This window comes from Pseudophryne corroboree, chromosome 3, assembly GCF_028390025.1.
Source record: "Pseudophryne corroboree isolate aPseCor3 chromosome 3, aPseCor3.hap2, whole genome shotgun sequence".
NCBI lineage: Eukaryota > Metazoa > Chordata > Amphibia > Anura > Myobatrachidae > Pseudophryne > Pseudophryne corroboree.
This window is the reverse complement of record NC_086446.1, coordinates 66945118-66958438: the sequence shown is the minus strand read 5'-3', so window position 1 is coordinate 66958438 and position 13321 is coordinate 66945118. Positions and strand designations below refer to the sequence as shown.

The window sequence follows — 13321 nt, the reverse complement described above, 5'->3', positions numbered from 1 at the left end:
CTATGTATTTCCTCCTCTTCCTCTCATACCCAAGGTGCTGAGAATAATAAGAAAAAGAGGGGTGAGAACAATACTCATTGTTCCAGATTGGCCACGAAGGACTTGGTATCCAGATCTGCAAAAAATGCTCACAGAGGACCCGTGGCCTCTTCCTCTAAGACAGGACTTGTTGCAACAGGGGCCCTGTCTGTTCCAAGACTTACCGCGGCTGCGTTTGACGGCATGGCGGTTGAACGCCGGATCCTAGCAGAAACAGGCATTCCGGATGAGGTTATTCCTACGCTGATAAAGGCTAGGAAGGACGTGATGGCTAAACATTATCACCGTATATGGCGAAAATATGTTGCTTGGTGTGAGGCCAGGAATGCCCCTACGGAGGAATTCCAGCTGGGCCGTTTCCTTCACTTCCTACAGTCGGGAGTGACTTTGGGACTAAAATTGGGTTCCATTAAGGTCCAGATTTCGGCCCTATCCATTTTCTTTCAGAAAGAACTGGCTTCTCTACCTGAAGATTTTACTTACCGGTAAATCTATTTCTCGTAGTCAGTAGTGGATGCTGGGCGCCCGTCCCAAGTGCGGACTTCTTCTGCAATGCTTGTATATAGTTATTGCTTAAATAAGGGTTATGTGATGGTTGCATCAGTGTTGACCTGTTGCTCTGTTGTTGTTCATACTGTTGACTGGGTATTTTTATCTCAAGTTATACGGTGTGATTGGTGTGGCTGGTATGAATCTTGCCCTTTTTCCCCCAAAATCCTTTCCTTGTACTGTCAGCTCTTCCAAACACAGTTTCTCTAACTGAGGTCTAGAGGAGGGACATAGAGGGAGGAGCCTGAGCACACCAGAATCTAAATTCTTTCTTAAAGTGCCCATGTCTCCTGCGAAGCCCGTCTATTCCCCATGGTCCTTACGGAGTTCCCAGCATCCACTACGGACTACGAGAAATAGATTTACCGGTAAGTAAAATCTTATTTTTCTTTCCTTCCCTTTCTCTAGTCTATTGTTTTATGCTGTTTATGTCTTTTATGTTTCTAGACAATTCCTCGACATGTTTCTAGACTTAATGCCTCGACATGTATTACCCAACGTCTGTGTTTTTTTTTTTTTACTGCACTATGGGGGGTCATTCTGAGTTGTTCGCTCGCTAGCAGTTCTTAGCAGCAGTGCAAACGCTATGCCGCCGCCCACTGGGAGTGTATTTTAGCTTAGCAGAAGTGCGAACAAAAGGATCGCACAGCGGCTACAGTTAAATATTGTGCAGTTTCAGAGTAGCTCCAGACCTACTCCTAGCTTGCGATCACTTCAGACTGTTCAGTTCCGGATTTGACGTCACAAACATGCCCTGCGTTCGCCCAGCCACGCCTGCGTTTTTCCTGGTTCGCCTGCGTTTTTCCAAACACTCCCTGAAAACGGTCAGTTGACACCCAAAAACGCCCACTTCATGTCAATCACTCTGCGGCCAGCAGTGCGACTGAAAAGCATCGCTAGACCTTGTGTGAAACTACATCGGCCGTTGTGAAAGTACGTCGCGCGTGTGCTTTGTGCCGCATACGCATGCACAGAAGTGCCGTTTTTTTGTATCATCGCTGTGCAGTGAACATTTTCTGCTAGCGATCAACTTGGAATGACCCTCTATGTTCTGTTCTGACCCTCAATAAACATATTCTTAAAAAAACAAAAACAGGAACCTGATTGGGATGAATTCTGTAAATCACACATCACAAGGCTACCACTTTTAATCTAAGTGGGAGAAATGTATTTTCTCTAACGTCCTAGTGGATGCTGGGGACTCCGTAAGGACCATGGGGAATAGACGGGCTCCGCAGGAGACTGGGCACACTATAAGAAAGATTTGGTACTATCTGGTGTGCACTGGCTCCTCCCTCTATGCCCCTCCTCCAGACCTCAGTTAGATCTCTGTGCCCGGCCGAGCTGGATGCACACTAGGGGCTCTCCTGAGCTTCTAGAAAGAAAGTTTAAAATAGGTTTTTTATTTTACAGTGAGACCTGCTGGCAACAGGCTCACTGCAACGAGGGACTAAGGGGAGAAGAAGCGAACCTACCTGCTTGCAGCTAGCTTGGGCTTCTTAGGCTACTGGACACCATTAGCTCCAGAGGGATCGACCGCAGGACCCGTCCTTGGTGTTCGTTCCCGGAGCCGCGCCGCTGTCCCCCTTACAGAGCCAGAAGCATGAAGATGGTCCGGAAAATCGGCGGCAGAAGACTTCAGTCTTCACCAAGGTAGCGCACAGCACCGCAGCTGTGCGCCATTGCTCCTCATACACACTTCACACTCCGGTCACTGAGGGTGCAGGGCGCTGGGGGGGGCGCCCTGAGCAGCAATAAAAACACCTTGGCTGGCAAAATAACCACAATATATAGCCCCAGAGGCTATATATGTGGTAATTACCCCTGCCAGAATGCAGAAAAAAGCGGGAGAAAAGTCAGCCAAAAAAGGGGCGGAGCCATCTCCCTCAGCACACGGGCGCCATTTTTCCCTCACAGTTCCGCTGGAAGGAAGCTCCCTGACTCTCCCCTGCAGTCTACACTACAGAAAGGGTAAAAAAGAGAGGGGGGCACTAAATTTAGGCGCAGTTTAATACTATAAGCAGCTGTAAAGGGTCATAATTCATTTAGTCCCTGCATTATTATAGCGCTCTGGTGTGTGCTGGCATACTCTCTCTCTGTCTCCCCAAAGGGCTTTTGTGGGGTCCTGTCTCCCTTAAAAGCATTCCCTGTGTATGTGCGGTGTGTTGGTACGGCTGTGTCGACATGTTTGATGAGGAGGCTTATGTGGAGGCGGAGCAGATGCCTATAAATGTGATGTCACCCCCTGCGGGGCAGACACCTGAGTGGATGGACTTATGGAAGGAATTACGTGCAAGTGTCGACTCCTTACATAAAAAATTTGACGACATGCCAAATGCGGGACAGCCGGCTTCTCAGCTCGTGCCTGCCCAGACATTTCAAAGGCCATCAGGGGCTCTGAAACGCCCACTACCTCAGATGGCAGACACAGATGTCGACATGGATACTGATACCAGTGTCGACGACGATAAGTCAAATTTAATGTCCACTAGGGCCGTTCGTTGCATGAATGAGGCAATGAAAGAGGTGTTACACCTTTCTGATATAAACCCAGGTACCGCAAAAAAGGGTATTATGTTTGGGGAGAAAAAACTACCTATAGTTTTTCCCCCATCTGAAGAATTAAATGAAGTGTGTGAAGAAGCGTGGGCTTTCCCCGATAAAAAATTGGTGATATCAAAAAAATTACTAATGGCGTTCCCTTTCTCGACAGAGGATAGGTCATGTCGGGAAACTCCCCCTAGGGTGGATAAAGCGCTCACACGTTTGTCTAAAAAGGTGGCACTACCGTCTCCGGATACGGCCGCCCTAAAGGAACCTGCTGATAGAAAGCAGGAGGCTATCCTAAAGTCTATATATACACACACTGGTGTTATACTGAGACCAGCTATTGCTTCAGCGTGGATGTGCAGTGCTGCTGCTGCTTGGTCAGATTCCCTGTCGGGAAAAGATTGACACCCTAGACAGGGACACTATATTGCTAACTGTAGAGCATATAAAAGACTCAGTCTTATTCATGAGAGATGCACAGAGGGAGATCTGCCGGCTGGCATCTAGAATAAGTGCATTGTCCATTTCTGCTAGGAGAGGCTTATGGACTCGGCAGTGGACAGGAGATGCAGATTCTAAAAGGCACATGGAAGTTTTGCCTTATAATGGTGAGGAGTTATTCGGGGATGGTCTCTCAGACCTTGTTTCCACAGCTACAGCTGGGAAGTCTGCATTTTTGCCCCATGTCCCCTCACAGCCTTAGAAAGCGCCGTATTACCAGGTACAGTCCTTTCGACCCCAGAAAAACAGGCGGGGAAAAGGCGGGTCCTTTCTGTCTAGAGGCAGAGGAAGGGGGAAAAAGCTACAACACACAGCAGGTTCCCAGGACCAAAAGTCCTCCCCCGCTTCTTCCAAATCCGCCGCATGACGGTGGGGCTCCACAGGCGGAGGGGGGCCGCCTCAAAAATTTCAGCGATCAGTGGGTTCGCTCACGGGTGGATCCCTGGATCCTTCAAGTAGTATCTCAGGCGTACAAGCTGGAATTCGAGGCGCTTCCCCCCCGCCGTTTCCTCAAATCGGCCTTACCGACAACTCCCTCGGGCAGGGAGGCTGTGCTAGAGGCCATTCACAAGCTGTATTCCCAGCAGGTGATAGTCAAGGTACCCCTACTTCAACAAGGACGGGGTTACTATTCCACACTGTTTGTGGTACCGAAACCAGACGGTTCGGTGAGACCCATTTTAAATTTGAAATCCTTGAACACATACATAACAAAATTCAAGTTCAAGATGGAATCGCTCAGGGCGGTTATTGCAAGCCTGGACGAGGGGGATTACATGGTATCTCTGGACATCAAGGATGCTTACCTGCATGTCCCCATTTACCTTCCTCACCAGGAGTACCTCAGATTTGTGGTACAGGATTGCCATTACCAATTCCAGACACTACCGTTTGGACTGTCCACGGCACCGAGGGTGTTTACCAAGGTAATGGCAGAAATGATGATACTCCTTCGAAAAAAGGGAGTTTTAATTATCCCGTACTTGGACGATCTCCTTATAAAGGCGAGGTCCAGGGAGCAGTTACTGGTCGGAGTAGCACTATCTCGGGATGTGCTACAACAGCACGGCTGGATTCTAAACATTCCAAAGTCACAATTGGTTCCTTCCACACGCTTACTGTTCCTGGGGATGATTTTGGACACAGAACAGAAAAAAGTGTTTCTCCCGCAGGAGAAAGCCAAGGAGCTGTCATCTCTAGTCAGAGACCTCCTAAAACCAAAACGGGTATCGGTGCATCACTGCACACGAGTCCTGGGAAAAATGGTGGCTTCATACGAAGCAATTCCATTCGGCAGGTTCCATGCAAGGACCTTCCAGTGGGACCTCTTGGACAAGTGGTCGGGATCGCATCTTCAGATGCATCAACTGATAACCCTATCTCCAAGGACCAGGGTGTCTCTACTGTGGTGGCTGCAGAGTGCTCATCTTCTAGAGGGCCGCAGATTCGGCATACAGGACTGGGTCCTGGTGACCACGGATGCCAGCCTTCGAGGCCGGGGAGCAGTCACACAGGGAAGAAACTTCCAAGGACTATGGTCAAGTCAGGAGACTTCCCTGCACATAAATATTCTGGAACTAAGGTCCATTTACAATGCCCTAAGTCAGGCAAAACCCCTGCTTCAAAACCAGCCGGTACTGATCCAGTCAGACAACATCACGGCAGTCGCCCATGTAAACCGACAGGGCGGCACAAAAAGCAGGATGGCGATGGCAGAAGCCACAAGGATTCTCCGATGGGCGGAAAATCACGTAATAGCACTGTCAGCAGTGTTCATTCCGGGAGTGGACAACTGGGAAGCAGACTTCCTCAGCAGACACGACCTACACCCGGGAGAGTGGGGACTTCATCCAGAAGTCTTCCTACTGTTAGTAAACCGTTGGGAAAGGCCACAGGTGGACATGATGGCGTCCCGCCTAAACAAAAAACTAGAGAGATATTGCGCCAGGTCAAGGGACCCTCAGGCGATAGCTGTGGACGCGCTAGTGACACCGTGGGTGTACCAGTCGGTTTATGTGTTCCCTCCTCTGCCTCTCATACCAAAGGTATTGAGAATAATAAGAAGGCGAGGAGTAAGAACGATACTCGTGGTTCCGGATTGGCCAAGAAGAGCTTGGTACCCAGAACTTCAAGAAATGATATCAGAGGACCCATGGCCTCTACCGCTCAGACGGGATCTGCTACAGCAGGGGCCCTGTCTGTTCCAAGACTTACCGCGGCTGCGTTTGACGGCATGGCGGTTGAATTCCGGATCCTAAAGGAAAAGGGCATTCCGGAGGAAGTCATTCCTACGCTGATAAAAGCCAGGAAAGAAGTAACCGCAAACCATTATCACCGTATTTGGCGAAAATATGTTGCGTGGTGTGAGGCCAGGAAGGCCCCAACAGAGGAATTTCAGCTGGGTCGTTTTCTGCACTTCCTACAGTCAGGAGTGACTATGGGCCTAAAATTGGGTTCCATTAAGGTCTAGATTTCGGCTCTGTCGATTTTCTTCCAGAAAGAACTGGCTTCACTGCCTGAAGTTCAGACTTTTGTAAAGGGAGTGCTTCATATTCAGCCCCCTTTTGTGCCTCCTGTGGCACCTTGGGATCTCAATGTGGTGTTGAGTTTCCTAAAATCACATTAGTTTGAACCACTTAAAACTGTGGATCTGAAATATCTCACGTGGAAAGTGGTTATGTTATTGGCCTTGGCTTCGGCCAGGCGTGTGTCAGAATTGGCGGCTTTGTCATGTAAAAGCCCTTATCTGATTTTCCATATGGATAGGGCAGAATTGAGGACTCGTCCCCAGTTTCTCCGTAAGGTGGTATCAGCTTTTCACTTGAACCAACCTATTGTGGATCCTGCGGCTACTAGGGACTTGGAGGATTCCAAGTTACTGGACGTAGTCAGGGCCTTGAAAATTTATGTTTCCAGGACGGCTGGAGTCAGGAAAACTGACTCGCTTTTTATCCTGTATGCACCCAACAAGCTGGGTGCTCCTGCTTCTAAGCAGACTATTGCTCGCTGGATTTGTAGCACAATTCAGCTGGCGCATTCTGCGGTGGGACTACCGCAGCCTAAAAATGTGAAAGCCCATTCCACAAGGAAGGTGGGCTCATCTTGGGCGGCTGCCCGAGGGGTCTCGGCTTTACAACTTTGCCGAGCTGCTACTTGGTCAGGGGCAAACACGTTTGCAAAATTCTATAAATTTGATACCCTGGCTGAGGAGGACCTGGAGTTCTCTCATTCGGTGCTGCAGAGTCATCCGCACTCTCCCGCCCGTTTGGGAGCTTTGGTATAATCCCCATGGTCCTGACGGAGTCCCAGCATCCACAAGGACGTCAGAGAAAATAAGAATTTACTCACCGGTAAATCTATTTCTCGTAGTCCGTAGTGGATGCTGGGCGCCCATCCCAAGTGCAGATTGTCTGCAATACTTGTATATAGTTATTGCCTAACTAAAGGGTTATTGTTGAGCCATCTGTTGAAGAGGCTCAGTTATATTTCATACTGTTAAAAAAAAAAATGAGTAAAGGGGACTTATCCTGCGCTCCAATATCTGCTGTTGTCTCAAGAGTTTCCCAGATTCGTTTTGAAAATTCATATGGGTAACATGCAGGAAATGAGAAAAGGTATTTTGTGCATAGTGAAATACCGCTTTGTATTATAGGTAAAACATAAGCATTTCATTAACATAAATAATAAAAAGCCATATTGGTGTAGTACAATAAACGAATGTAAAAAAGATTCACAGTGGATATAAGTATAGTTGTGATAAAATAATCATAGCAGCATTTAGAGCTACCGGTATAGGACACAGCTGCTGCATCTATGATACGGTTGGTCAGGGACAATTTAAAAACACACGCTAGCAGCCTAAAACTAACACACCTTGAAAAAGACCTCAGTCAGAGGTAGAAACGCGTCGGTGGTTACAGGACGCTGAGGAGGGAAGCAGGAGAGAGATTATCCGTTCCAGTACGGCCAGGTTCAGGGGATTCCCGGGTTTCCCTGCACTAAATTAACCCGCAAGCTGGCTTAGAACTGTTTATTCAGTTCGCAACATCTGGTAATTTCCCTCATTGCTCCCAACCCCAGCTCTAAATGCTGCTATGATTATTTTATCACAACTATACTTATATCCACTGTGAATCTTTTTTACATTCGTTTATTGTACTACACCAATATGGCTTTTTATTATTTATGTTAATGAAATGCTTATGTTTTACCTATAATACAAAGCGGTATTTCACTATGCACAAAATACCTTTTCTCATTTCCTGCATGTTACCCATATGAATTTTCAAAACGAATCTGGGAAACTCTTGAGACAACAGCAGATATTGGAGCGCAGGATAAGTCCCCTTTACTCATTTTTTTCTTTGGCACATGTGGTGAAGGATTTGGGAACCTTCTTTGTAGAAAAGGGGTGCTATCCAGCAGCTCCATCTTTGCGCACTAAGATCTTCCTTGCATCCTATTCTTTGTTATTGTATATTTCATACTGTTAACTGGGTATAGTATCACGAGTTATACGGTGTGATTGGTGTGGCTGGTATGAGTCTTACCCGGGATTCAAAATCCTTCCTTATTGTGTCAGCTCTTCCGGGCACAATATCCTAACTGAGGTCTGGAGGAGGGGCATAGAGGGAGGAGCCAGTGCACACCAGATAGTACCAAATCTTTCTTATAGTGTGCCCAGTCTCCTGCGGAGCCCGTCTATTCCCCATGGTCCTTACGGAGTCCCCAGCATCCACTACGGACTACGAGAAATAGAATTACCGGTGAGTAAATTCTTATTTTTATTCAGTGGATTTCTCATACAATATTCATAATTGTTGTCCCCAATTTCCTGAGGTAATCCTTGGTTTTAGAGATTTTTCCCTAGCGATGTTTGAGGTTTGTTCCCTGGAATGCGCCTATTTGTAAATGCTAATCAATTTCACTCTAATGTTTTTCTGCTTGTTCTAGGTTGGTATTTATTGACAAGCATTATTTAAAATGCACTATACAGGTTGAGTATCCCATATCCATATATTCCAAAATACGGAATATTCAGAAATACGGAATTTTTTGAGTGAGAGTGAGATAGTGAAACTTTGTTTTCTGATGACTCAATGTACACAAACTTTGTTTAATACACAGAGTTATTAAAAATATTGTATTAAATGACCTTCAGGCTGTGTGTATAAGGTGTATATGAAACATAAATGAATTGTGTGAATGTAGACACACTTTGTTTAATGCACAAAGTTATTAAAAATAATGGCTAAAATGACCTTCAGGCTGTGTGGATAAGGTGTATATGAAACATAAATGCATTCTGTGCTTAGACTTGGGTCCCATCGCCATGATATCTCATTATGGTATGCAATTATTCCAAAATACGGAAAAATCCCATATCCAAAATACCTCTGGTCCCAAGCATTTTGGATAAGGGAGACTCAACCTGTAATTATATTCTAGCAAATTTCAAAAGGCACAAAGTTCACAGTCCTGTGCAAATTAGACAACAGAGACATTTTAGAATTCTGAAAGATCAGATGTTCCTTTATTGAAAGCAAAGTACAGATGAATTCATCAGAGAGATCTCTGACAGAGACCCAATGCCATTTAGTGGTACTCATCTGAACCTAATAAATATAAGGCTATATACATTTGCACAGCTATTTTTTAAACCTAATAAGAAGGCCTGTATCCTTTTAATAATTACAATGTATCTTGTGTAACTAAATGACATTCTAAGTTCATATATTTAATTTTTCTAATAGTGACATATTGGTATTTTTTAACATACAGTATCTTATGGTTGTGAAGACGTCCAGTGAGCATGTCACTCTCAAAGACAGTCCTCATGTCTTAGAAGGACTGAGCAGGACCCAGAGCCCCATCACAGGGTCTCCACCTCACTCATTGATAAACGAGAGAGACAATGACGAGAAGATCCTGGAACTCACCAATAAGATCATTCAGTTGCTGACTGGAGAGGTGACTGCTGGGAATGGGATGTTATACAGTAACACCAGGGGAGGTGTCTGGGTGATGACTGGAGAGGTGACTGCTGGGAATGGGACCTTATACAGTAACACCAGGAGATGTGTCTGGGTGATGACTGGAGAGGTGACTGCTGGGAATGGGGCATTATACAGTAACACCAGAGGAGGTGTCTGGGCGATGACTGGAGAGGTGACTGCTGGGAATGGGACATTATACAGTAACACCAGGGGAGGTGTCTGGGTGATGACTGGAGAGGTGACTGCTGGGAATGGGACATTATACAGTATCACCAGGGGATGTGTCTGGGTGATGACTGGAGAGGTGACTGCTGGGAATGGGACATTATACAGTAACACCAGGGGAGGTGTCTGGGTGATGACTGGAGAGGTGACTGCTGGGAATGGGATGTTATACAGTAACACCAGGGGAGGTGTCTGGGTGATGACTGGAGAGGTGACTGCTGGGAATGGGACATTATACAGTAACACCAGGGAATGTGACTGGAGAGGTGACTGCTGGGAATGGGGCATTATACAGTAACACCATGGGAGATGTCTGGGCGATGACTGGAGAGGTGACTGCTGGTAATGGGGCATTATACAGTAACACCAGGGGAGGTGTCTGGGTGATGACTGGAGAGGTGACTGCTGGGAATGGGGCATTATACAGTAACACCAGGGGAGGTGTCTGGGTGATGACTGTATCATTGTGTGTATCAGGTTCCAATAACAAATCTCTTTGTTGTAGCAGGATTGGGAGCATTTCGACAGACACAAGGGTTTTTGCAAGGACCCGATTATGGAGAATCATCGGCCCCTCGCGTCACTGGGTAAGAAATGTAATCACCACTATAAATGCCAAACAGAGGGAGGGCATATTAATGTTTTAAATATCTGACCACAATGCATTCTTTCCAGCAGAATTACCAGTGGCTGGTCCATCTGACTATCGATCTACTGATATTAAGAAGGAATCGGTCGTGTGTGAGAGAGGAAATATCGCAGACACTGACATGTATACACCCACAGATCATACACAGTATACAGCTACTCATATCAAGGAGGAATCGGTCTCATGTGATGGAGGAGCCCTCACACACACTGATATTGATACGGTCACAGAACTGCAGCAGTCAGATTATTTGCGTATAAAAATTAAGAAGGAACGCGACTCAGACGTAGAAGGAAACCTCACTAATACAGACAGTGATACTCCTTCGGAAGAGTTACAGCCAGATTATATACATATTAAGGTGAAGGAGGAATCTGAATCAGATGAGGAAGGAAATCTCACCGATACTGACATCGAGAACCCCCTAGAAGAGTCAAATTTTAATTCTGTAACTATCCGAATTAAGGAGGAATCCGATTCAGGTGATGAAAATCCCACAAACCCTGATCATGCCCAGGATTCATCCGCAGATACGGAGAAGGAATCGACCTTTGGTCAGGAATCGTTTTGTTGCCCCGATTGCGGAAAGTTGTTTAAATCCAAGCCAAATCTCGCTCAGCATCAGAAAATCCACAGGGGGGAGAAGCCCTTCAGGTGCTCCGAATGCGGCAAATGTTTTATCACAAAGTCCAATCTCGTTCAGCACCAGAGAACTCACACAGGGGTGAAACCCTACTCTTGCTCTGAATGTGGGAAATGTTTCATCAGCAAGTCCTACCTTGTTGTGCACCACCGAATCCACACGGGTGAGAAACCCTACTCGTGCACGGTGTGCGGGAAGTGTGTCATCAGCGTTTCCGATCTCGCTAGGCACCAGAAAAAGCACACTAGGGAGAAGCAGTTTTCCTGTACCGATTGTGAGGCCAGTTTTGTGCTGTACTCTGAACTTTTTGCGCACCAGCGAACTCACACAGGGGAAAGGCCGTTTTCCTGTCCTGACTGTGGGAAATGTTTCAAACGCAATTCGCAGCTGACCAAACACCTGAAGATCCACACAGGGGAAAAGCCGTTTTCTTGCTTCCAGTGTGGGAAATGTTTTGTCAGCAATTCGGATCTGGTCAGGCACAGGAAAATCCACACCGGCGTAAAACCATATTCGTGTTCTGAGTGCGGGAAAAGCTTCATCAGTAAATCGAATCTGTTGGTGCACCAAAAGATACACACCGGAGAGAAGCCGTTTCCTTGCTCCGATTGCGGGAAATGTTTTATCAGTAACTCGGAACTCGTCAAGCATCAGAGGATTCACACAGGGCTGAAGCCGTACTCTTGCCCAGATTGCGGGAAATATTTTACCAGTAACTCCTATGTTGTCATACATCAGAGAATTCACTCAGGAAAAAAGCCGTATTCCTGTTCCGAATGTGGAAAATCTTTTATCACCAACTCGCATCTGGTCGTCCATCAGAGAAACCACACAGGAGAGAAGCCTTATATGTGCTCCGAGTGTGAAAAGAGTTTTATCACTAAGACGGAACTTGTCCGACATCAGAGAGTTCACACTGGAGACAGGCCCTACACTTGCTCGAAGTGCGGGGAATGTTTTAGCAATAACTCTGATCTTGTTTCTCATCAGAGAAGCCATTCGGGTAAGAAACCGTTTTCTTGCTCGGACTGTGGGAAGTGTTTTAATAGTAACTCACACCTGGTTAGACATCAGAGAATTCACACGGGAGAGAAACCGTTTCCTTGCTCCGACTGTGGGAAATGTTTTAACAGTAACTCGCATCTTGTTAGACATCAGAAAGTTCATGTAGGAGATAAACCATAATCCTTTTCGGAAAGAGTGAACTGTTTTCAGAGCTTCTAACCAGGTGCCTTATTCAGAATCAGTCTTAACCTCAAGTTGTGGCTGTTTTTGGTTTCACAGTGGCGTATTTTTTTGCACTGTGCATGCAGGTCTTTTTGCAACCCGCTTTTTTATTTTTGTCTCAAGTCTGACTTGAGACCCTCTGAGGCCAGAGCAAGGATGGGTGTGGACTCGCCGAAAGTTGGCATGAATGCGACTACAGAGGGCATGCAGTCAGAACGAAAGTATATTATAGGTGTGTTCTGGGTGCGCAGTATCATGACAAATATGGCTGCCAAAAAGTAACAGACACAGCCTCCTGATTGGATCTGAGCCTCGTGTGTGAAAAAGTTGACAGTGAAGACTGCACCTTTAATATATTTCTCTTGTGTGCTGCAAATTTTCAGCATTTTTGCGGCTGACTGGCAATAGGTCACAGAGATGTAATTATTTATTTTTTTAAATAGAAAATAGTGATTACATTTCAAACTAACACGGAATACGGCCCAAGGCAACCAAAGTTATGCTATATACATATATATACAAATCAACAGGTTAAGGCCTTTTTTTGTTCTTTTATTTGGACATATAGCTTAAGACCAGAAGATGTGTCGTGAAATATCTCTTTATTTAGTTTTATTTCCACATAATTTTATTAAATTATTTCACTACTGATCTCATTTACTTGTGACTAACACAACATACTGAATCTCTGTTGATCATTTTGCAATAGCCGTAGAATAAGTGTATTATTTTCATCCTTGGTTATTAACTTTAATACTCATCACTGGATTATTGTACATGGAATAAACATTAATGATTTATATTTTATGAAATATAAAAATACATTGCTTTTATTTATCATTCCTGCAGATTATGTTTAAAAGAAAATCAGTTGCTATTTAACCAGATAATGGGGCTAATTCAGGTTGGATCGCAAAACGCGATCCAACCGGAATTTTTACG

The 13321-nt window shown here is 45.6% G+C and overlaps 1 protein-coding gene across 1 annotated transcript in view; it reads left to right on the top strand.

The window, feature by feature from the left end:
- Positions 1 to 13030, top strand: part of LOC135057166 (uncharacterized) — a 264057-nt gene extending 251027 nt beyond the window's left edge. The window contains exons 17-19 of the mRNA XM_063963065.1: positions 9421 to 9609; positions 10366 to 10447; positions 10536 to 13030. Of these exons, the coding sequence (XP_063819135.1) occupies positions 9421 to 9609; positions 10366 to 10447; positions 10536 to 12337 (2073 nt within the window). The 3' untranslated portion in view covers positions 12338 to 13030. The remainder of the gene's footprint in view (positions 1 to 9420; positions 9610 to 10365; positions 10448 to 10535) is intronic.
- The last annotated feature ends 291 nt before the right edge of the window (positions 13031 to 13321 follow it).